Source organism: Cibotium barometz, chromosome 12, assembly GCF_041138505.1.
Source record: "Cibotium barometz isolate CiBa-2024 chromosome 12, ASM4113850v1, whole genome shotgun sequence".
In the NCBI taxonomy this organism is placed as follows: Eukaryota; Viridiplantae; Streptophyta; class Polypodiopsida; order Cyatheales; family Cibotiaceae; genus Cibotium; species Cibotium barometz.
In genome coordinates this window covers 46,642,941-46,669,694 of record NC_141057.1, presented here as the reverse complement: position 1 = coordinate 46,669,694, position 26,754 = coordinate 46,642,941, and the positions used below count along the sequence as shown (strand labels likewise).

The 26,754-nt window shown below is 40.6% G+C and overlaps 1 protein-coding gene across 2 annotated transcripts; it reads left to right on the top strand.

Moving 5' to 3' along the window:
* Window positions 1-10,465: 10,465 nt before the first annotated feature.
* LOC147633492 (uncharacterized) lies at window positions 10,466-12,458 on the top strand. Of its 2 annotated transcripts, XM_086806581.1 has the most exons (3): window positions 10,484-10,686; window positions 10,780-11,098; window positions 11,237-12,458. In XM_086806581.1, the coding sequence occupies exons 2-3, from the start codon at window positions 10,874-10,876 to the stop codon at window positions 11,960-11,962; spliced, it is 951 nt and encodes a 316-aa protein (XP_086662707.1). In that variant the 5' UTR covers window positions 10,484-10,686; window positions 10,780-10,873; the 3' UTR covers window positions 11,963-12,458. The 2 variants fall into 2 exon arrangements, with proteins under 2 accessions (XP_086662706.1, XP_086662707.1); XM_086806580.1 differs by having other exon boundaries at window positions 10,466-11,098.
* The last annotated feature ends 14,296 nt before the right edge of the window (window positions 12,459-26,754 follow it).

Sequence of the window (26,754 nt, the reverse complement as noted above, 5' to 3'; positions counted from 1 at the left end):
CGTAACCTGTCCCAAAAGAGTAAAACCACCTCTGAGCCACCGATGATGTAGGCCATGTGGTAGATGTATGTATGAGCACTTTAGTCAAGGTCACGGGCACTTGTAGTAGCCTTGGATACAGAGAGACAGAGAGAGAGTATCAAGGACTATGAGTTTAGGGACTTGAGACACTGGTCGCGGACTATCAAGTAAGAGGGAAACTTGATAAAGGGTCCAGGTGTGCTAGGAGTATTCACTTGAGGGGAGGTGTTGAAATATACAAGTGAATAGGGTGTGTGCGGGAACAAGCCCTTGGCTAGAGGCTGTAAAAAAGAATCTGTAAATATGAGAGAACCTGTGAAAAGGTGAGAAGAATCTACTGGGAGAGAATAAAGGGTAGCATGAGGAGATTTAGGAGGTGTGGAGATATTCTGGGAGAGGTGGAGAGAATCAAGCAAAAGAGGTGGAGTGAATCAAGGAAAAATCAGTGGGATTGGATGCTTGGATGTAAACTCTATAAATTGAGGCATTGGCCTAATGAGAATTTGCTGGTTTTTTATTATCCATGCCTACATTAAGCTATCAATTAATTGCTCACTAATCACATCTTAATTATTGTCTAATCTCTTTGTTAATGATGTTGATTCTAGCATTTGATCCACCATAGCTCATCACATTCCTGTAATTTTAACACATACACCTCCTCATGTAAATCACCATTCATGAATATAGTCTTAATGTCCAACTGATGTACATTCCACCCATGATGTGCTGCCAAAGCAATGAGACACCTAATGGTAGCCATACATCTCGAGATGTGGGTGCAAAGGTCTCATCATAATCAATGACCTTTTGTTGGGCATACCCCTTTGCAACAAGTCTGGCCTTGTAGCGATCAATGCTACCATCTGCTTTGCGTTTTAACTTGTAAACCCACTTAGTACCAATGGCATTCTTACCATGAGGTAGATTTGTCAAATACCAGGTGTCATTCTTAAGTATAGAGTTATACTCATCCTGCATAGCATGCATCCAATGATCATCATCCTGTGCTTCCTCAAAGGAAATAGGTTCCTCCTCATTACATAAAGTAGAAATGAGAACATGATCCACATGAGAATAATCTACATGATGAGAACCTGCACGAGTTCTACTAGGTAAAGGAGCTGCCAACTTGCTATCCCTCAATGTCTACATAAGCCATTTTGGCATACACCTAGATTCTTCTATGGCTGCTCTCTCCTCATCCACTACATCCTTAATAATTGCCTCATCAAAAGGCTAATTTGCAGGCTGATTTTGCATCTGCAAAGGCTGAATTTCAGCACTTGGTTGAGCATTCAATTGCTCTACATATGGTAGCCCTCCGTTAAACAAAGGTAGGAGTGAATCAAACATGTCCTATGAGCATACATTATGTTGTTATTTGCATGAAAGCATTCAATTGCTCTACATATGGTAGCCCTCCGTTAAACAAAGGTAGGAGTGAATCAAACATGTCCTATGAGCATACATTATGTTGTTATTTGCATGAAAGCATGGGCTGAACTGAGTTTTCGACAAAAACATCTCTACTTACTAAAATCCGCTTTGAGGTTGGATGGTAGAGTCTATATCCCTTGCTTTCTGAACTCTACCCCACAACTATTCATTTAACTACCTTATCATCAACCTTACTGCGTTGTTTCTCAGGCACAAGAGCATAATCAAGACAACCAAAAACACGCAAATGAGCCACAGAAGGTTGCCTGCCATGCCAAGCTTCATAAGGAGTTTTAGACTGCAAGGCCTTGGTAGGGCATTTGTTCAACACATAGTTTGGGTATATAGTTGCCTCTAACCAAAAACCATGAGGTAAATCTTGGGCTTTCACCATACATCATGCTATCTCCATGAGAGACCTGTTCTTCCTCTCAGCCACACCATTTTGCTGAGGTGTGTATGGCACTGTACATTGATGCCTTTTTCAGCCATATATGCATGAAATTCCTTGGACATATACTCCCCCCCTCGATTTAAACGAAGGGTGCTAACTTTACACTCACATGCATTTTTAGCCATGGATACGAAGTGCTTAAAGCACATAAAAACCTCTGACTTTTGCTTTAATGGATACACCCAACTATATCTGGAATAATCATCAATAAAAGTGACGAAGTAGAGATATCACCCAATAGATGGTGTCCTCATAAAAACCTCTGACTTTTGCTTTAATGGATACACCCAACTATATCTGGAGTAATCATCAATAAAAGTGACGAAGTAGAGATATCACCCAATAGATGGTGTCCTCATATAGGACCACATACATCACTATGTATAAGTTGTAATTTCTTAACAGCTCTCATAGATCCATCCTTTGGAAATGATGCCTGATGCATTTTACCAAGAATACACCCCTCACATACATGTCTAGTAAGGGTCTCAAGAGTTGGCAACTCAGACACCATATCATGCCTTTGAAGGCGTAACAAACTGCCATAATTCAGATGACCAAATCATGCATGCCATAATTCTACATCACTCATAGCACTAGTCATAGAGACTGAGCAAGCATCATGCTGCAACTTCTCAAATCTCCATCTTATATAGGCCATGAAACAAGGTACCTGAGGCAATGATAGAATAACCATCATTTCTATTGAAATATACATCTGTCATCCACAAATTTCACCGTCAAGCCTGACAAGTCTGACTGAAACTGACAGCAAGTTCTTATTAATGCCTGGCACATATAAAACTTTCGAAAGAGTAAATGCACTCCCATTTGCAGTAGTGAGCACAATTCTACCAACTCCTTTGATAGGATATGAGGAACCATTTGCACATATGACGGTTCCTACACTTGGGATAAATTCCAAAGATGAGAACAAACCTTTTTGTGAAGTAATGTGCTTACTAGCACCATTGTCAAAGTACCAAGCATCCGATTCTGCCACCACTGACATGCATACATCATGCTGCAATGTACAGTCCATGCCCAATCATCTTGAGCAAAACTTGCAGATGCCTTCTTCTCTACACTTGGTGCAGATGCATCACCACAGCCATGCTCGATTCTTTCTTTTTCTCCTTCTCTAGCCTTTTCTTGCACTCATATATGTAGTGCCCTGGTTTTTGCAATAGTGACACTAACCCTTATTTTTAGACTTATCACCTTCTTTCTTTGCATCCTTACCTGAGGATTCTGATGTTGGCTTATAGCCACCATGCGAAGAATCTTTACCTTTGCCTTTTTGATTGGCAACAAAAGCTTTACCTTTGCCTTTTTGATTGGCAACAAAAGCTTGGTCACCAACTCGCATATTAGATCTGTTTTGCCTAGATTGCTCTTCTTGCAAGAGTACTGACACCAGCTCATCAAACGTAAGGGCATTTGGATTTCCCTTCATCATGAGTCTAAGGGTAGAGGAAAAACTTTGATAAGAATCTGGCAATGCATTGAGAACTGTGGACACCAATGTACTATTAGGATATATCTCATCCACACTAGCAAGCTGCTCCTTAAAATCTTTGATCTTGGTCAAGAAGCTATCCATTGAGTCTCCCTCATTCATGTGCTCAGACTCCAACTGTTTGCGCAGATATGCAACACGTGCTACATTGCGCACCTAGTATGATGCAGCAAGTGCATCATACCATGCCTATTTTGAAGTCTTACATGATCGAATATGGAAAATAATGCTTTGCTTCACAGAAAGTGCAAGCAATGCACCATGCCTATTTTGAAGTCTTACATGATCGAATATGGGGAATAATGCTTCGCTTCACAGAAAGTGCAAGTAATGCATGTGCCTATGCATCTCTTCCATCCCATCTCGTTTGAGCAGCAGTGGGAGGTACTGGTGGTGCATGTGGAGGAGCCACATCTGTATCAGATTCTACTTTAGATGTACCTGCAGCACCTGGTTGCACTGGTAGTTATGAAATAGGATGAGTTTCACTACCACTGACCACATTCCAAAGGCCTTTAACAACCAGTACATGCCTCATCATATAGGACCATAATGGGTAGTTAGTCTCATCAAGTTTGTCCTCAGCAGACATGTTGAATACATCACTATTGTGAGCCATGACTTTCTACCAAATACGAAATCTTTCAATACACTGCAAGTACTCTTCAAGATGCAACCCTGGATGGCTGCGAACTGATTGAATCACCTGCAAAGTGTATGAAAAATAACACAGAGTAGAGAATAGAGTGTTATTGGCAAAAGTATGATGGTTGATGTTGTTGAAGACACTGTAGATGCTCCTGCACACCAAATCTTTACCGCTACACTGCCCAAACACCTAAAATCGAGCAGAACCAATCCAAAATGATGCCTCTCCAAAACGTTTACAGAAACCTTGCGGTGCCCGAAATGCGCCCCAGGCCCTGAAAACTCTATGTACTTCGTATACAACACCCTACAGTATACACCTTCTTCTCCTAAGAGGATATCTCAATCGAAGACAAGAAAAATAGGGTCATGTGAGGAGGGAGGCAAGCTACTAGATCAAGTGTCAAGCAAGCTGGCTCTGATACCAATTGTTGGAATTAGGGTTAGGGTTTCAACAATGCACACACACAAGATAGAAGCTTGAGAGCACACAAACTCACTAGACTAGAATAAGCAAATGTGTGCCAGATACAAAAGATAAGTACACACCCCAAAATGAGTAGATAAGAGGGTGCACATACGCGTAGGGGAAAAAACCTCCTAGAGTGAGGGAAAAATGCCCCGGCGGTCCTAAGTGTGTTCACATACATCACTACCATATAATGCTGCACATCATGTGCTAACCTTTCCTTATCTATAGGTTTCTTTGCACAATCATGAAAAAAACATGTGGTCACTTGCAATGAAAGTATATGACCTCTACCTCTTCCGTACATCTTTATGTATCACCTTGTAGGCCAATTCTTGGTGTGCTTGTGGTATCGTAAATATGGTGCACTATGTTCACACGACTGACATTTTTAAGTGGAATGAATAGATCGTAAAGAACAACGTTTGATAACAGCGTCAAGGCTAACTTCATGCAAGAAAGTCGATCAAGTGTAAGTGACATAAATGTCGAAGTTGGCATGCTTGATTATTGTGGAACCACTCAAAACATCATCAAGGTTGCTTTTAGAAGGTTTGACATGTTTATCTTTGATGTGAAGTGGTTCAAGGTCGTAAACAAATGGACCAAATACAACCGTAAGGAAAGACAAGAGTGGGTTTCGTTAAGTTGACTCCATGAAGTTTTGGACCGACTAGAGGGACACCTTTGTGATACCAGAACATTGTGAGAGCAAGTCATCTTTAAAGCATATCGGAAGGATCCAAGATGGTTGTTTGTAGTCCAAGTTACTTCTCGTAGGCAAACACATTTTTGAAAGCGAACAACTAGAAGAAGAACCAGAGAATCACAATGATGAAGTTGATATTGTTGAAACTCAAGAGCTAAATGATAGAGTTGAGTTGATGTTGAAATCCAAGAGCCAATTTGTGATTAATATAGTAGCTGTGGATACTAGGCCCGAGGGATAGATTCAAGAGCATATGGAAGCAAGGTCATCAAGTTCTAATAGAGATCCAAGTACATCCCATAAAGGGGAGCAAATAGACGATCTTGATCATAAAGAAGAGCGAGACATTGACCAATTGGTTCAAAATTCCTTAAGTGACATTGTGAAGAGAATGCAAAAGCGTTCCTTGAAATTGATCTTTTTGGAAGAAAGGTCATCTAGTTCTAATAGAGATCCAAGTGCATTTGATAAAGGGGAGCAAATAGATGATCTTGATCATATAGAACAGCGAGACATTGACCAATTTAAAAAAATAGGTTAAAGAATAACCAAATTATATTTAAAAAAAATGATGCATTCTAAGCATATATTAACCTATGTGGATACTATATGAAATGTTAAGACCAATCTAAAGACAACTCGTATCCCTTCATAATAATGAAAGAAATCAAAAGCAAAATCAAACAAAAACACCAATTGACAAGATTTTCCCCACAACATTCCATGGTCTTCACCCCCTTTAATGCAAAAGAAAATAACTTTTTTGGAAAAAAAATCAACATAAAAAACACTTCTTTTCTGCACACACACATACTCACTCACACTATTGTAAAATGCACCTCAAGTGTGCTAAAACAGCAAACTAGAAAACAAGGCGTTCCTTGGCAATGACACCAAAGATATTACTTCCCACCTTGGTCTTAGCTAGAATGAAAATGGAATTTACCATTGGGAAACTTACTTGTTACCCACACCAAGCTCTGCTCCAAGGTGCTCTATTGTTGCATGCCAAGTTGCATGTCTTTCGGGATCACCTTTTTTCCTCTTCCACAAAAAGATGAATTCTTCTCCTTTAAAACATGTTATAGATACACGATATCTTATAGTTTTGCCTTTAGTTTTATTATCTTTTATATGTTAATATTGAATTTATTCAGTTTAATTGTGTTGGTACAAGTAATGGAGAGATCTTAGATAATGTTGTAAGGCATGGTTTACATGACACTTTTAGTGTTTGATCATAGTGTGTTTTCTTATGTTATGATTAAAACCAATAATTGCAACAATAAGGTGATCATTATGTTGTCACTATAGTCATGCTCTTTTCACTAAGGCCTTTAAATCAATGCAATTTTTGATTAAGGTCAATATATAACACTTTTGGTATTATGCTTGTGAGCGTAATGTGTCTACTTATGTTGTGATTAAGACCAATATCACAACAATGAGGTGACTTATGTTATCGCCATGGTCATGTTCTTTTCACTAAAGCCTTTAAATCCATGCAATTTGATAGAGATCATATCTTATCTAATGAGCGATTACTACTAGAATTATATAAGGTTTTAGTTACCCTAAAGTGGTTAACCATGAAAGACACATGTGTTTATCATGACATAAGGATAGGATTTTGGAGGTGTCATCAACTATTAAGTGGTTAACCATGAAAGACACGTGTGTTTATCATGACATAAAGATAGGATTTTGGAGGTGTCATCAACGATTAAGGCTTAAAATATATGGAGTGAGATGAGAAAGTATAGATAAGATGTGAATAAAAAGGGCATTGCAATTACAAGAAAGAGATGAGAAATTTGCATAAGAAAGAGATGGGAACACTACTACATATCGTTGGGTTACCGATGGTCAGATACCGACGACGCAAACGATAGGCATTGGTATCTATAGTGTTAAATTATGGTAAAGGGTGCTGGTATGTGTGCTAGTATGTGCACCTGTATGTGTGCCATTAATAATATAGGAAAAAAAATAAACAAGGGTGGTCATATTTACAATTAAAATTACGAGATTTGGTCCTTTTGAGCTCATTTGCAATATTAAAAATGTGTATTTCAATGTGAAAAATAAAAATACTAATATTTCTACACCACAAGGGATTAAATTACCAATAAAAGATGTTGTGCAAGAGTGTCGACGATGAGACAGTAGTGAAACCTTGCATATGTATACTAAAATAGATGAATATTACAAAGTCATATCCTCGGCTCGATCCATGGCCCCAAAAACATCAATTTCAAGGAATGCTTCTGTATCCTCTTCAATGTCACTTAAGGAAATTTGAACCAGAGAACTAGAAACCTTTGTAATTATCTCTTAAGTAATAAAAATTACCTTTTTCTCAATCTTTTGTTTTTCTCAGTGTTGTGTAGTGCTCAATCTTGTCTTTTGATTAGTTTTGCAATTTTGTCTTTTGCTCAATGTTGTGTAGTGCTCAATCTTGTCTTGCATTAAATTGTATTCATGTTCTTCTTATGCTATTTATAGAGTATTCATGAATATTCAAATGCTGTCAAATTTTATGATTTTTGGATTCAAGATTTGAGGAAATCAAAACAATAAGAATAAACACCACTTGGTTTCCCTAGCATGGTGACCTTCTAGGTATTAGATGTAGATTTTGATTTTGAGCTGACATAGAGTCTAGTTTTTAAAAAGCAAGGCCAGGGGTATAAAAACCCGCTAGAGCGCGCACGGGAAGCCTGGACAAATTTCCTTGTCTAGGCTTCCCGCGTGCCGTGGCGGTTTTTTATTTCTTGGCCTAATTTTTAAAAAACTAGATTGTATGTGTGACCAAAATCTACATTTGATTATGAGAAGACCCTCAAAACTGAAGTTGCACCCACCCATATTGACTTGGGTGTAGTATGACACGATTTTCTTGATTGGAACGCGTGTGACATTTTGCTGAATGTCGGTTCATATACCACTTCCAAGATCATCCTCGGTGGAGAATGATCTCATCCGGGACGTTCAAGGGTTCTGGGATTCGCTTTGTCCATGAGGAGGAAGGCCTTGCCCATAAGGAAATTTCTCCGTTCTCAGTTCCTCTTGGCCTTAGTTAATTCAGTCTGTTGGGATGCAATCCAACGTCTAGCCTAACATAGCTAGGAGTGGCTCTACAATTTTGAGCTTGCATCTAATTAGTCCTCTACATTAACCTAAAGAGAATTCTTCACGCCATACACACAGAATCTCCTTCATAAAAGCTAGTTAGCAACAACCATTGATTGTCACTGGTGCTCATGTGAACCACCCACTATCTCCATGATGTGGTAAAGTGGGCAGCTTATGGGACACTGGTTGGCATGTTGTGAGCCACTCATTTGTGTGGAGATAGGTAGCTCCTATTAGCTATATAGGGTGTGGTTTGAGTTCGAGAATGATTAATGCAACGAGAGTGTGAATTCCTTCAGGCTTTTAATTGTGTTTTTAAAAGTCTTAATGAGGTGTTCTTAACCTTAATAAAGTGTGGATTGTATACATTTTCTAACCATGATTAGGATTTACTACGATCCTCCCTAGGTTCCTACAATCCACTCTTGGTATTAGAGCCTGGTCTTAGCAGTTAGTTTAGGGTGTCCTCTTCCGTCTCCGTTTCTCCTTGCGTTCTCCTTGCCCTTTGATAAGTAGTTAATGAAGTGAGAATGAAAGAGTAATCCCTTGTGGTGGGCAGTCGATTCTTTACAATCTGTGTGGAGAGAGAGAGAGATTGCCATTGAATCTGCAGAGTTTTTGAAGCTTAAAAGGAGTCGAAAACTTCTGAGAGTAGCTGTAAATGGCAGTAGCATACAACAACGACATCTAGTTCAGCACGCATCAAGCACCAGCACATTGTAGCTCTCAACAGCAAAAGCTTGGTTGCGAGGCAATCTGCTTTTGATTCACTGCAGGATCTTCTACCTTCACCGCATGCTTTGTCTCAAATCTTGTCTTAAGACATTTTTGTTCCAAGGTTTAGCCATTCTGCATGGGAATGCCTACACCAATGAGATTATGCCATGTGGGTGTATGTGCTTCTCTCTCTCTCGTGTGGTCACATTCCGTGTGGACACACCCTTGCACATTAGTATGTCATGACTTATAATCCTTCATTACCTGCAATTGCTTAGTACTAAATTCCACCATTTTACCTTGCAAGTTTTTTTTGATTGTGCTCCACTTGATAACCAAGGCTATCTTTTCATAATATTCCACTATAAAATGGTGCTATACTTAAACAAGGTTGTCCTTGGAGGGGTTAAAAAAGACTAGTATGGCACCCGTGATGCTGCGGCACTATTTGGAATAGCATATATATCGCGTTCAATTTATGTGTTTTTTTACACACATAAAGTAACCGCAATGGTATGTGCATTCAAGAACGCAAGTGTGAGTGAGTGAGTCAAAGACAAATAAAATGCTAATGACTTTAAGAATCACCATGCATAGTTGGCAGTTCAACAAAGATTCTGGCGGTTGCTCCACGGGTTAGCTTCTCAACCACTTGGAATTTTCAGTTAATAGATGGATAACATGAGAGCTCAAAGGGAGTGCTCTTTCTTTCCACACGAAAATTACAAAGGGTTGTTTCTATGAGAAGAGGCAAGTTTGTAGTACTTGTGTAAGAAAGTTTTGTTGAGATCTCAAAATCCAGAAGGGTTTTTAAAAAATACCTCATATAAATCCTAGTAATATTGCTCATTTGTGTGCACATGTCCCAATTTCAAATCTTGCAACCGAACCATGTTGTCTGTGCATGAGATGTGTGTGCCTATCACCCTCCTTGAACATGCTCATGCACAAATCTCCATCCATTAGAATACACTGTAGTTTGATAAATTGGGCCGAATGCGAAGATCGCCGATGTCACAAAATGATTAGGTTATACTATGCATTCCATTCATCGAAATAATATGAGTTGGCACTGCATATAATTCAGAGAGGTTAGAACTTAGACCCCCCCCCTCCCCCCAAAAAAACTTATTATTGATAATTAAAAAAAAGAACTTAGACCCCACCAAAAAACTTATTATTGATAATTAAAAAAAAAGAACTTGCACCCCCCCCCCCCTTTTTACCACCTTCAAGGGGGAGAACCCAAGGCCCATGATGAGCGAGTTGATGACGTGGAGGAAGATAGGCCACACCGACACGAATGTAGATGATGAGAGGGGGTACTAGACGGCTGGGATGAATTGAGACTGTGCATCGGATGGTTGAGAGAGAGAGGCCTGTGTTGTGTTCTTTTCTATTGTTTATCTGTGTGAGCACATTGTTGTCTTCTTCTCGAAGCTTCGCTCATCTCAGCTTCCATGGCGAGATGAACTGCACAGCAGTTTGCTTTTTCTAAGCTTCTGGTCCTACCCTTTTCCGACATTGCATTCTCGTCATCTCAGAGAAGCTGAGGCTCTTAGGGGCTTGTCCAGGTGCTTTTTACCCTGTGCTTTTTCGGTCTTGCTTTTTTTTTTTTGGGGCATATTAGCGATCTGATCTGATTTTGTGTTTTCTGCGCTTTTTAGGGCTTTCTTATCTGCCCTCTTTGCTTTCTAGGGTTTTTCTTTTTCTCCCCGTCTAGGGTTTGCGTTTCTGCTTTTCTGTGCGGCTTGCGCAGAGATGTTGTCCTGCGAGCTATCTGAGCCTCACCCGCCTGAAATTCTAAAGTGCCCTCGCTGCAATTCGCTGGAGACGAAGTTTTGCTACTACAATAACTACAGCACTGCGCAGCCCCGTCATTTCTGCAAGAATTGCAAGCGCTACTGGACTGCTGGGGGATCCCTTAGAAGTGTGCCTGTTGGCGGTGGTCTGCGGAAGAACAAGAAATCGAAGCTGCCGAAGCAGGTGAAAGACATACTCTCCTTGTCCTCTCCTGATGAGATTTTTGGTGAAATCCTAACAATCCCTAACGCATCGCATGCCCTTGCAAAACCTAGCTCCGATGGGTTTGCCTACAGTGCTAACCCTGCCCCTTTGCTGCAGGCTAGCCCTAGCTCCTCTGCGGATGGGGCCATTGATGAAACCTTAGCAAACCCTAGTTCATCGCTCTTGGCATACCCTACCTCAGGCAATTTCAGGTGCTTAGATTCCGCAGCAGATAGCCATTATACAGGTGATTATGCCACTTCCGGCATTGCTCTACCCCATTTCAACTACATGGATGTGAGGAATTTTACTCATTTTAATGGGGGCCACGGTCATACATTGCCAGTTGAGAGTTTGCAGCAGCAAAAGGATGCACCATATGAGGGTTGTAAGCGCCGCCATGGGTTGGGAGGATTGGATCAAGCCCAATCAAACAGTGGACAGATCTCTGAAGTGGCATCTGATCCATCTCAAGCAAGCTCAGAAGCTGTAAAGGACCCTCAATCAGGGCTTCCCATAGGTTTGTATCACAGGCTCAATGGCCATCATAGGTACCAGGAGCCAGGACACCTAGCCAATGGAGAAGAAGGCACAGCCATTGCCATGGGCTGGCATCAGAGATTTCGTGAGCCTGACCATCCACAAGGGCAAGACAATTCGCAGTTTTCTGCAGAGGAGCTTATGGTCTTACAGGATAGCCAAACCAGGGACAGATCAGCGACAGAAGACGAGGATGAAGGGCTTGGCAATGTGGTTAATGTGAGGTACCCATATGATTGGGAGCAAGTTTCAGAAGTCTTGTTTGGAGGAACACCAGATTTCTTCCACTTGCCAGGGTTTTGATATATGTTTACGCTTGCCCAAGGGTATGCTTTGTCTAGTGGTTTACAATGTTGAACAGGCTTCTGCTTGATCTCTACGGCGTCTAACAAACAGACCAGCACTAGCCAAACTATAAGTTTTGCTATTATGGTCTGCTCGCTTTGCTATTTAGACTTTTGCCTGGATATGCCTGACCCTTTATTGCTAATTAAGTGCTACATCAACTGTGGGGAGTTTTCTTTTTGGGTGGAAATATTTCCTCTCACCATTCACAAAGGTCAAGATAGCTTCCAGGTGAACCGAGAATTTAAAGGTCATTTATAAGTTCTGTGGATAGGCCATCAAAAGCCAAGAGGTGGAAGCTTCAGTCTGTCGGGATCTTAAACTCCTATGACTTGCAGTTTCCCTCTTTGTAGATTTATACAATATCTTGATGTATCTCGAATTAAGTTCACAAAATGTGTAGCAGTTGTAAGTGAGCAAATTTGGGGTCATAAACACAATAAATTGTCTTTTATTAAGCCTTTCAAGTCTTCTTCTTGCTGAAGTGATTATTTGTTTGTGATTTGTGTGCTCTCCTGAAGCCGGCTCAGCTTTTGTTGTCTCGAATTTTTGTTCCATTGGACTTGGTTGTTTGGATCTATGCTTGAAATTACACCCAAAAATGGGCAAATAGTATAGGAACTCATGCACACATGCCTGTGTATGAATCAGCAAGTGGAGTTTGGGAGAGGGGGGGGGGTGGGTGGTGGTTAGAGCCATGGTCAAAAGTGTGCATGAAATTCAGATGTTTTAGGCATTCACATTGTTATATTTGAACAGGATAAATTGCTCTCTTCAAATCAGGTATTATCATTGGGAGCCTCTAGTAACTGAGGGAAGGGGAAGGGATCTCGTGTGGGAAATGCAGTTCTTCAACAAGGTCTGCAAGCGCATTAATACTACTTTGTACTAGACAGCAATTGGTTGGGAAACTTTTACCCAGGCTTACTATTGTAAACACTTTTTTGAGGTGTACGAGTAAATGGAGTCTCAAGTGCAATCTTTCATGCAAAAGTTGTCACCGGAGCATTGTGCGAAGTGGCGGATCGCAGGCCCAAGGCTTGCTGGCCAAGCAATCGGTGGATTAAGAGTGCATCTAATTATCTTACTGCACCTCATCTTTTCTCCCCTCTTCTTTTTGTGGCCTCTATGGGAATGCACAGCTTCACCTTCGAGTAACCAGGAGCTAAGAGTGCATTGTGTCAATCTATGCCCTAAGCCAAGCACGTCTCCACTTTGATGGTGCGCAATCATAGGACTAATATTGGAGCTTCCTGCATATGGGCCCTGTGCCCGTGGTGTTGCGTCTTTCCCACTTGTGCAGAAAAGCATGTCCTCATGCTTCTTTATTCAGGTGCAGGGGGCATTGGTATGTAAGCTGAATGCATTTCAGAACGTACTTTTTGTTGAGCTTTGCAGGTTGGAGGAGCAGATGAGAGTCATGATTCTCTCTCTCTCTCTCTCTCTCTCTCTCTCTCTCGTGTTTGAACTAGAGTTTCCTATTGGTGGTGTTACAAAGTTGTGTTGTTTGCAGAGCAAGGAATGGTGCTTTTGCTACGGTGCAGCTCACCTGAATAAGCTTTCGAAGGTGAGCTTCCTTGCCAAAACTCTACAAAGACCTGAGTTATTGGTGTGGTCAGTGGCTCAGGTGATGTCCTGATGGTTGAACTAGATTGGGCCAATCTGATGGAGACATTCAGTCATCAATTTTGATCCACTGTTATGGTGTACCATATGAATCAGAGAGATGTTAACGATTGGCTTACACAAATCTTACTTAAGTTCTTAAGAAAGACAGCAACGTGCTACGAGAGATTTGAACAATTTAGGTTTTGGCAATCTTAGTGATAGTTTTGCAGATGTAGTGAAGAATGCATGATGATGAATTCAGGTCTTGAGGTTTGTGTGCAGGGAATGGTTTTTTTTCTTTCCGTAATATTGGATTTAAATGACAGATTTGAAGTGACTTGAATGTGTGGTGGAAGCGACTAACAAAAATGAGTGATGTATGGAATATGCATTAGTCAGACATAGAACAGATGTGATGGGCCCTTATGCATTATGAATGGGGTGAATACTGATGTGGTGACGGAGTTTGATTGACTAGGTATATAATGGAGCAAATGGATTCATTTTTCGGTTTACATTGCAATTTTGTGTACATCGTAGTCATCTTCACTGTGCTACTACTATGAAGGAAATGGAAACACCCCACATGGCAGTTTGTGGCATGCCGCCATTTCCTTACTGTTCATCCATGCATAGCAACATCTGAAGTATCAAGCGATGGGTGGCATTGGGTTGAGTGGCAGTGATCATTTGCATGTTTTAGGCTGGTATGAAAAAGCTGAGAGATGTAGGAATTCCAAGTTAAATAAAAAGTTATCTGGTTTTGCATGCACATTTTGCAGTTGCATGTCTTAGTATAGAAAGAGTTTGTCTGTAATGTATTATATTGCTTGAGAATATTAGGAGGCTAGCATAGGTTAGTAGCAGCAGCAATGTGCAAGAGTAGTAGTAGCAGAAGCAGCAGCAACAGTAGCAGAGGAACATGCAGAAGAGTAGTGCAAGAAGCTGAATTGTTCGAAATGAACGTAGATGTTCATAACCCTCAAATGGTCCGGGCAAGCGCCAAACTTATAGAGGAACGGAGACAACAATTGGTAGGAATTGTCGTAGTCAGGATACAAAGATGTGTTTGCTTAAAGTTATGCAAATATCTGAAGGGCATTGATCCCAGCTTTTGAGGAAGAAGTAGTTCCCATTTGGCTAGCAGAGGTAACAGATGAATCCGAATTGTGCCCGGCAAGTAAAAGAAGAAATTGATAAATTGCTTAAAGTAGGTTTCATTTATTCGATTGACAAAGCTAATTGGGTGTCTCCAATTGTCATTGTTCCTACAAAGAATAGCAAGCTCTAAGAAGAATGGTAAGTGGATGAGGGTCTTTGTGGATGACTTCAATGTCTTTGGAAGGTGTTCGTAGATCTCCAACCCTTGATGTTGTGTTTGTAGAGACGCTGTGAAACTAGATTGAGTTTCAATCCAGCAAAATGTGCTTTTGTAGTAAGCAATGGAGCCTTGCTTGGCCGCATTGTTTCAGAAGATGGGGTAGTAGTGGATCCTCGGAATGTGATCATTATTGTTCGATTGCAAACATTGCATAATACTAAACAATTGAGCAGATTCTTGGGACATATTAAATGGTGTTACATCACCATAGCCAAAGAGGGCAAGGAGCTCTAGTCACCACCCAGCCATAGAGGAGAATATGGATAACACCACACTCACGGGCACTTATAGAGTCCTGTCCGCCCATAAGCTTGCTCGGCCACCCAAGTGCTTCAACTTGGGCGCCCTCACTTCCAGATCCCGGATGCACTTGCCATTGCACTCCGGCATATGGACTTCGCATTCGGTCGAGCTCCCACGTGCTGTTACAAGCTACGTTACATTAGCCCCCCTTCTAAAGAGCTTTCGTCCGCGTAAACAAATTGGGGAAAGGTGTTGGTAAGAATATATAGTTGTTCTCACCTTTTTTGAGCAATCCTTTCACTTAACAATTTCTCATCGGTACACAGTACACCTCGTGTTCCAGTCTTTGAACCTAGAATTCTCCTTGGTTCATGTGGAAGTGCGGTAACTCCAAGGACACAACTTTAAGACAAACTATGTTGTCTTGGTGATACATTGTTTTCACATGACATTGACATGAAAAACTAGGTGTACTCGAGAGCTCTCCAGCAACTCAAGTTTGTATACTACGCTACCAACCATTTGTAGACTATGCTACTAAATATTTGTAGACTACACTACCATGCTATGCTACTAACTTGTTGACTCTTCTCCTTGCATAGCTTTATGGCCGTAAGAGATGTAGACTTGAGTCCATAAAACAATGTAAATGGAGCAAATCTAGTCATGAGTAACAAAAAACATATTCCAAAGGTGAGAGGTACTCCTCTTCACTATAGATTATTCATCTATGCACAAGCATATGCTCTAGAATCTCGTCGGGTTTTTAATTTGATCACCATCAATCTACGGATGGTTGACCTCACTCTTACTTAGAGTGATCTTTGATCATGCCATATAGTTTATAGAGATCTTTGATTGAGTCTTTCAAACTCAGATGTTTTCACATTTTATTAGTTGGTTAAATATTAACCTTTTTACTTTTCCCTTCAAGAAGAGTTTTCATCTGTGAAAACAGTTTAGAAAGTTGTAAACAGTGTCTATGTGTAGACCATATGGTCATCTACGTTAGTAGCTTCCCTAAGCACTACGACAAGGAAAGTAAGACACAACACATATTGTCCTTAAGTACTATGACCAAGGAAACAACACTCGTGTTTCATGTGGAACACCAAACCATAGTTGCCACTTGCAACTATGAAAGATGTTAATAAAACACAAATTGCTGTTGAGGCATCGAAAAACATCATGTCTTTAGTATACGCCAGAAGTCCTCAAATCCTCAAGAACTTCATAATGAATGTGCTCCGATATTCAAGGAATTCCTTTGCATGTTCTATGACATCAAAGATGTTCTCCTCTTGTGGTTAGAAACTACATGGACTTTAATTCAACAAATTTGCGCAACTGTACAAGTCTTTAGGCAAATTGCTCTATAATGTGGTAAAGTTCAATTGGCCACAGAGTTCAAGGAAAGCTACACTTTCCTCTCTCCAAAAGTTTTTGAGTTCTTCCAAGAACCGTTTACACAAATTTGCGCAATTGTTACAAGTTTTTAGGCAAATTGTTCTATAATGTGGTAAACTTCAATTGACCACAGAGTTTAAAGACAGCTATACTTTCCTCTCTCCAAAAGTTATTACGTTCTTCTAAGAACCATTTACACATCTTGCACCGAAGATGATTTCCACATAGAGAATATCTATGTGATGTATAGCGTCTATGCACTATTAGAAAATCAAGAGTGACATGCACTAATGAGAGTACCACTCTTAGTCCACGACTAGATACATGCCTATCCACATGTTTACTCCTGCAACCACTTTGGTTGCTTGGCAATATGTATCTATGTCTCTACGGACATGTTTATGGGCTATCTATGGTCACATTTGAAAGCTAATAGCACCATCCAAACACACCTTTTCGGTGTGTGGCCTCATTGGACATCTCTACTATGTGAAAGACTATTGTAAACCATTTCAATTATGGGAAACGTAATGTAGCAAAACTAAGGTCCAAAATATGTAAATAATGGGCCATGGGCAAGGCTACTATAAATAGGGCCTTGGGTTCATTATAGGAATCTTTATCATTCATATCTTGGACACTTACATGTAATCTTGGCTCCTTTCTTGGAGATGCCACTCATGGTCTAGGGCTCATGGCAAGCTTGATAGCCATCCTCTTGGTGGGAGGTTAACTCACTTAGGCATCATGGCTATTGTATGAGATTATCTTTAATCTTGTATTAATCCATGATGATTTGTTCTTAATCTGAGCTTTATGATTACTCCATTTCAATTGGTATGAGAGCTTTGATTTTGATCCACTTTCTTGGATTTTTTTTGAAATTTTTGGAGTTTTTTATTTTCTTGATTAAGAAGATGGAAAATGATGAGGTTGCATGAATTTTGCTTCATGCAAAAATTTTTCTAAGGTTTTTAGGCAAGAATTGGACATTGGATCAATCTTTTGGACCAAATCTGAGCAAAGGACCAAATTTTCAAAGATTGTGGACCAAATTTAAACTAAGTGGGAGTAATTAGTGGTATTTTTTTGATAATCACGTTTTTACTTTCTCTTTCACTTTTCTTCATGCTTTCCATGGCTAGGGTTCATCACACAGTAGCCATTTTCACACACAACCCTGGGGCTTTGGTCGGGCACACCTTTAGCAACACACATAGAGCACCATTTTGAGATATATTTGAAGCTGGGAATTTCTAACTTTTTTTCTCTCTCTTCCCATGAGCCAAGAAACCCTAGAAATGGTGTTCTCAAGCTTTTATAGGGCTCAAGATCCATCACACTCACCATATGCTAGCATTAGAGCCTTGTATTGAGTATAGTTTGTGTGATTTTCTTCTTCAAAGCTCCATTGAAGCTTGTGGTGATTTTTGCATGAGGAAGAGTCTTTTGTGTTTCCAATCAACACTTGGTGCAAGGTTTGAAGACTTCCATAGCTTAACAATAGTATTGGGACCTCAAAGAAGACATTCTTGATGATTTTCATGGAGATGGTCTTCATGATCTAGGGCTCATGGGCAAGCTTGATAGCCATCCTCATGGTGAGAGATTAAATCACTTAGGCCTTATGCATATACCTTCTTTGCTACATGTGCATGTGGATCTCTTCTCTTTTTATCATAATCACATGGATTTCTTATATGTTTTTGATGCCCATTAATGGATGCTAGATTTGGACTATGTGTTGATTTCTTTGATATTTGGTCTAGATCCATTTAAGGAAATGATTTACTATAGAGTAATAAACGAGAAATTGTTTATTGCTTACCCAATTTGTATATACATAGTCTACGATATGTGGATTAGGTATGCCTTGAACACTCCTTACACTGATAAACAATATCAATCTCTGTACTTTGAGACTGCTTTGACATGAATAACACAACATCCAATTTGTGTTCAATACCGATATAAAGTCTGGCGTATAACAAATATTTGTTGCCTCCCATGACAGTGGCAATGCACTACCTACATGTATAGGTCGCAATATACTACCCAGCTGTAACCGATGTGACAACAAAAATTAATGGGTCCTTGTACGCACTTCATAAACATATTACAAAACACAAATGTGTATGTTATTCTTTTTCCTATTGAAATAAATAGGAACAACATCTGCTTTACCCTATCTATCAAAACACCAAATCTTTCCCTCAATTTGGTTGAGTAACTTCGTACTCCTCTAACAGTAACTATGTACCCATGAATATACCCTTCTCAAGTTGAAATATTTAGAGAGCCATCTTTAACAAGACGCTCGAGCCACTTATTGTGCAGTTCTCATCTAGAGTGACTCAAAACCTTTGGCACTACGCCACAAAGTACTAGGCATTATTGTTGATCCAACATCTAATCAAAAACTATGCCAATCTCTGAACTCTCTGGTTCAGTATCTAACTATGAGTCCCACTAGGCAGTGATAGAGGCCTTAGACGCAGCTTCAGTGTGAATATGAATAGCGAAGTTCTTTAAGAACTTGTCCCAAATATTTGTGGATCCACCTCATGGCCAACTGCCATGCCCGAGCATAGCGTGAAAGCACTTCCATGCCTACCCAAAATACACACTGAACACTCTTGGCAATTTGGCCACACCAAATTGATAAGGTCAGGGCTTTATCTATAATATCAAGCACCTAAGGTATGTGACTTTCCATAAAATTTGAGCTCATTGGAAGTCAACAACAAATATCGGTTAAAATATACTATCACTTTTTTCCTCGACAAGTTTTATCACCCCCATTTGCTTGACACAAGGTCAAGCGGGCATGAGGGGTCCACCCCTGAGTGCTTCGTCTCATGACATTAGCCAAAAGATTCATGTGATCACTTTGGATCAGTGCTCACTCTTCTTCTTGTAGAAACCTCGACTAATCTCTCTGGATTAGCACACCTTTCTAACGGGGAAGGCGATAATTGTTAGAAAGTGTGCACACATACAACAATACCATGCCAAAGTATAAAAAACGATCACGATAATTGCTAGGCATTCCGTACTAGCATCAAGATCAAGATTTATGGATCACTCTAGATTAACACCAAATCTAGTGTGGTTTACCTCTAATCTCTCTGGATTAGTTTCAAACCTTGAGTTTACTTCTGAACCACCATGTTCAGTCCTAAACTCGCTAGACATGTTAGAATACTCCGCTAAGCTCTCCTGCTTAGAATTCTTTCTAACAAACACAGTCATGGTTTATAAATCTATGTTGGATCCAATGATAATAAATAACCATGCTCTTCTGGAGTGAAGTACTTCTCACTTTAACCAGGTAGTACCACACTAAATAGCCCAAGAAAACTAAGAGATTACTTTTTAAATTTATGAAAGTCACTCCATACTTCCATAATTTGTACGATAGAATCCAAACATGTGCTAAAAAATGAACACCAATGTTGGATATAGGCAAGATTACACTCCCTGAATGTTCTAGGGCGTCCCCCACATATCACAACCATCCAACTATACTAGTCTTCCTGCTCACCAATGGTTCTATAGCATTCTCAAACTAGAAACCACTCTGTCAGTGCTAGTATTTAATCATGGCTATGTTACACAGAACTTCTCTGAACCCTATCGTTGGATTTCATCCCAACAAAAGGCTATAAGTGAGTCTCAAACTCAATCTTCTCCAAACACTTGATCACGACAGAACAAGCATACAACCAATGAAAGGGTCAACCTTTGTGTACGAGCCTTGGTATCCTATACCACCAATAGCACAATGACCTTCATAAACATTTGATGTCCCATACCATCAAATGAGCATGAAGCTCACTGAGACACATAAGCAAAATCTTTTTCTCTCCTTGAGAAACAAAATCTCAAGCATATGGATGACTACGCACCCATGAGTGTTTGCACTAGACAAACCACGCACAGTCTGTTCCAAAGTTCAACATGGCTATAATTTTAAGAACTATATCAAGTTCCATAGCCTTAGATACTCAATCTAGAGTATTTATGAGAACAATCCGGCAACTTCCCAATGGCCCACTATATAAACTACTGATCAAGCTAGTATATGAAGTAACAAAGGAAGGTATAAAGACTAGCCATAAGGTAGCTTTTAGAGTAAGACCTCTCAGGGACACTCCCATCCTATCAAACGAAAGGAGTAATGACATACTCCAAAGGTGGGTAGAGTAGCTCCATACTCTATTATAAGCCGTGTTGAACAATTAGACCGTTAACATCATGAACATCCAGGTTTCGATGAACTCCGAATTAAAAGATCACTACGGACCTCACTCTAAGATTACTACAAATCTTAGAATAATAGACCTCTAGGACCATGCACAAGTGCTTGCATCTCTACGGACCAAGCATAATACACTTTGGTTGTTAAGCACAACACAACACTGCGGTTGTTTAGTACGTCCTGATCCAAGAGATCATCTCATGATTCTAGGACCATACAAGCAGTGTCAGACTATATCACTAAGCCTCAAAACGGGCTACGCTACAACAGAATTGCTGCTGCGTGTGGCTACACAACCGCGATCCAAAGATAACTCAATGTCGATGTTGTGTGTAGCCACACACACAGTATCTATGGCAATAACGGTGTTGCGGGTGGCTATGCACTCACGACATGTATGTCAATGACCCTATCAACTGCCCTCCTTCATGTGTAGCTCCGCACACATGAATAATCACCTATGGACTCGCTTGTATCCTTTTGGATGTCCACGGGCACGCCTACGAGAGATCGGCCACACCAATGTGGAGAGTGCAAACCTCACGCTGTTGCTGTGTTGCAAACCGCATTCTCTTTGCGGGATCCTTGGCTTTGGAGGGCTGAAAAATGAACTTGCAGCCACAGAGAAGGCTTCCCGCAACCCCCCATTTCCCAAGCTGCCCAACACACACATTTAAAGCGTGCGAGGAGGTTTCTTTCCGTGGGAGCTTCCCCAACATTTAAAAAAAAAAAAGGCAAAAATTCAAAACCTTATCATCATCCCGGTGCTCGCGTGAGGCAGCTGCTGGCGCTTGGCAAGGATTGGTTTCTCGCACATTTGTGGTCCGCGCCCGTCTCCAAGCGTGGACTGCGTTTCAGGCCGAAAACAGAGCAACGACAACCCCCCTCTCCCGGCGGTGGAGGGTTAACGCAGCTCGGGCTGCTCTGCAAGTGGCCTCCACGGGCTGTTGCGACCTCCATGAACCCTAGTCCCCCATTTTTCAGCTCGGGTTGTGCTGCAAGCAGCCTCCACGTCAAGGTGAGCACGTACACCCACCCTGTTGCGCCCTCGTGAGGGATGCTCGCAACGAGTAAAAGCGAGAGAGATAGAGAGCTTGCGCTCTCGCGCGAACAGGAACGCAGTCACAATATTGCAACGACCACAAGAGAGCCACGCGTGCAGTCTCGCGAAGAAAGTAGCCTGTTGTTGCTTCCCCCCGAATGAGGGTGGTATTGTGCACGGTGATACTGTTGTTGCCGGTCGTCTGTGGCTCTCTCGCCCCCTTCTTTATCAGACAGAGAAAGGCCGTCTCTCTTTCTCCCTCTCATTGCTTGATAGCCTGGCGGCTGGGGCTACGTTCGTTGCCTCACACACAACCTGATCTTCTTTCCCAAACTATGCTCTCCCACTCAAGAAAAACCAAAGATCCCATCTCTTCATTAAACTCAAATAAACCGGATCTTCAAATGCACACAAAGGAGGTCTTCTCCCCCTTATTTGACAGTGAGAAAACAGAAAATGAGATGGCAAAATACACATCCGCAAAAGAATGTAGATATTTTGGAGCCTGGTCCCGCGTGCAGAGAAGCGTGGGAGAGGCACATCGCGTGCAGCAGAGAAGCGTGGGAGAGGCACATCGAATCAAAATGCACTCTGATACCAATGTTACATCACCATAGCCACCACCATAGCCAAAGAGGGCAAGGAGCTCTAGTCACCACCTAGACATAGAGGAGAATATGGATAACACCACACTCCCGGGCACTTATAGGGGCCTGCCCACCCATAAGCCTGGCCGGCCGCCCAAGCGCTCCTCACCCCTAGACCCTGGATGCACCTGTCATCTGCACTCCAACATACATACTCCACATCCGGTCGAGCTCCCACATGCTGTTTACAAGCTATGTGACAAATGGCGTACAAGGTTTCTTAGATATCTGGAACGTGTGGCACTCCTACTATACTTGCTTACAAAGAAAAATACTCCGTACATCTAGAATGAACAAGCATTCCGGCACCTAAAGATGATGTTATCTGCAGTACCAATCGTGCAACCTCCAGATTAGGGGAGGCTATTTCATGTTTTTGTGGATGCATCAAATGTTGCCAACCATTGGTAGTGCCTTAATCCAAACAAGCCAAGGTTGGATGGTTTCGTCCGATTTACTATGCTAGTCGGATGATGTTTGCCCACAGCAGCAAAAGTTGAGAAGAATTACTCCATGATAGAGAGAGATGCTCTGGGCATGGTGTATTCTGTCAACACGTTTAGGAATTATCTTTTGGGTAATCGATTTGTTTGTCATATCACCATGCATTAATTTATTTGGTGAGCAAGCCTAATCTTACAGGCAAACTTGCAAGATGGATGATGTTGTTGCAGCAGTTTGACTTCACCATCGAACATAGACCTAGAAATGAGCACGGATCAGTTTCTGGATGCATACCTGTTTATTATGGATATTCCACCAAATAAATGGTATAATGAGATGCTATTGTTCTTGATGAATGGATCATTTCGAGAAGGTATGAGTAGAGATCATTGAAAGAGGCTTGCACTACAAAGCATAATGTTTATAGCTATGGCTATACAGTTGTACAAGATGGGAAAGGATCAAATCTTGAGGCGGTGCATTCCAAATCATGAGAAGATAGCAGTAATCACAGAAGCCCATCAAGGCATTAGCGGAGGGCAATTCTTTGGAGAAATTATAGACCAAAAAATATTACAGGTCAAATTAAGGTGGCCAATAGTGTTGAAAGATGTATGGCGATTCGCCAAAGGGTGAGGAAAAGATTAGTAATGCATACATACAAAAGCTTATGCAAGCTATGCTGCTATGCAAGCCCTAAGCCTTATGCAAGCTATGCTAAAGCTTATGCATAAAGCATGCATGAGGCCTTATGCATAAAGCTTTAAGCATAATGCTTTATGCATGAGGCCTTATGCATAATAAAGCTTTAAGCATAATGCTTTATACATAAGGCCTTATGCATAAAGCACTATGCATAAGGCCTTAAGCATGAGGTCTTAAGCATAAAACTATGCATGAGGCCTTATATATAAAGCTTATGCATAAGCTATGCATGAGGCTTATGCATAAAGCATTATACATAAAGCATGCATGAGCATTATGCATAAAGCAGCTTATGCATAAAGATTATGCATAAAGCTTATGTGCAAACCTAACAAATCACCAGCACCCACCAAGGATACAATAATAATAGAGGAAAGATAGAAAAGCACTTACCTCTTTTTCGTGATGTTGAAGAGAGGATTAGAGGACCTATAAAACCAACAAAAGGGTGAGTAAAGGATTAGTAATGCATACATACAAAAGCTTATGTACGCTATGCTAAAGCTTATGCAAGCTATGCCGCTATCAATCCTTATGCAAACTATGCCGCTATGCAAGCCTTATGCAAGCTATGCTAAAGCTTATGCATAAAGCATGCATGAGGCCTTATGCATAAAGCTATGCATGAGGACTTATGCATAAAGCATGCATGAGGCCTTATGCATAAAGCTGTGCATGAGGCCTTATGCATAAAGCCTATGCATAAAGCTGTGCATGAGGCCTTATGCATAAAGCTATGCATGAGGCTTATGGATAAAGCACTATGCAAGCCACGCTAGCCTACAATCTCTCTTGCTGCTCTCTATTTTTTCCCCCACAGCCATGGTGGAATTTGAGAAGCTCATTGTTGTCTTGGATGTAAACATCACCTTTAACCATGTTTGGTTGGATAAGGTTGGCCTGTGCAGTTTGTCTCTCTCCCATGGAACCCTTAGACACTTGGCACAGATGTGTTGGAGCAGTTGGCCGGAGGTGCAGAAAAATGGATTCGTGGAAGACAACTACACAGGGCTGCAAGCTGTTTTCTCTAGAGTATGTGGCTCAAGTATTCCAGTTGTTGCCACCACTGGAAGGTGGGGTGGATATACCTACAGCAACCGATGCTGACATAGAATTTTATTTTGGTCCCAAAGAATACAAACTCACAAATTAGAAGGATTCTCGCAATAGGTTGCATTTCAGATTCATCATTGAAATGATCATACTTACCCACACAAGCTCACATGCATGTCCAAAAGGGAAAGGGTTTATATTTGTATGCATCAGCTGGAAAGCATGTTGCATGGGCTCACATTCTTGTCCATCAATTTACCGGCAAAGCTCAAGAGTATAGGTCCATAGTCAAAGACAAAGATAAGACTATATCTATAGTTTCTACATAATGGAGTTCCCAATAGTGTGCCAAACCCACTCACAACATTAGGGGCACAAGGGTTACTCTCAGGAGAGAAGAAAATGAAGAAAATCCATGATAAAATGACTCTGGATACATTCACTAGAATCGAAGAAGAGATCCAGAGGGAAGAACAATAAGCTTCTGGAAATCTAGAGGAAATCTAGAGGTGCTTAGTTTGAGGTGCTTAGTCTAGGAAAGTCAAAACATGATTGAAAAATGGCTTCAAGCTCGTTAGGCTATTAAAACAGTATATCCTAGTGGGAAGACTACCCATAGACTATCACAAGGGAAGCCAAATGGGTGAACATGCCAGAGACTATTTTCAAAGAACGCAAAGTGAGGGTGAAACTGACTTGGAAGAAGAAGGAAGGACTGACCTATTCTCAAGGATGTTTGATGAAGGAGGGCAATATCCTCTTTATGACTTAGGAAATCCTATTCTAAACTCATTTATTAATATGAGGTTGGTCTAAACTAAACACCCAAGGATGTGGCTGATATATTTGCATTTCTCTCTATAGAGATCAAGATGACAATTGGATCAACCTGGATAAGAGGAAATCCCATACTATATAGAGGACTAATCTAAAATACTAGATGGAAGGCAAAATGCAGGCCGATCCTCTAATCAAAGAAGGAAAACATTGGTTTTTCCAGCAGTGGTGGAAGAGGTGGACACATATTTTTTAAAGTCAGTTTATCTATACATATCACAATGTCCACCAAAACCACGAATGCAGTTGCAGTTTTAACAACTTAGAAGGATGCCTTTCATAATTAATTAAACTTATCTAAAGTTGAGCTGCAACAAACTAAAGCAGAGTTAACAGGGCTCTCTACAGTTCATCCAGAAAGTGCAGACCTTGAAACAGATTATTCAAACTTTGATCCCTGAAGTCAATTAGGCAAATCAGGATAAAGAAAAAATGCAAGAGCATATATAATGAATCTTGAAAGAAAATATCCATATAACTTAAAGGTCAACATTTATTAACTCAGCATAATTTTTCTATGGATTAACACAAAAGGTAACTCAAGCAGATAGAACTAGTCTTCAAATTTTGCAGAGCCGGTTTATGCATTAGCTACCAATGAAGACTTAGAGATTTATGAGATGTTTAACAATGATGTTGACAATTATGAAGTCAAAATTTGTGAGCTCACAAATTTTTTATATGTTGGTTATACAAAAGAATTTCAATGTATAATTGATGCCATCCAGATCAACTCCGAAACAACAAGCCAGATGATCAATTCGGAGGAGGAGGATCCGGAGAGAAAACTAGATGCGGACACACTTTGGAGGAACTATAGATACCATAGGCTGGTGATGACAGGCCAATCATCTGACAAAGGCAAATAGGTTATGTCAGAGCTGGATGAAAATTTCCAAAAGCTTCAAAGAGAGTGTATTATTTTCAGAGAACATGCTTGTGCTTTTTACCACAACTTAGAGAAATTTGAGAATAAAGCTGAAGCCTTAAGACTTGCCAACAAATTAAGAACTTGAAGATCAAAGAGTTCAAGATTTGGTAAGAATTAAAAATTAAGAGAAAAATTTACTGGTTCTACATAATTGAGGGATGCAATCAGAAAGCTTGATCAATATGAGGAAG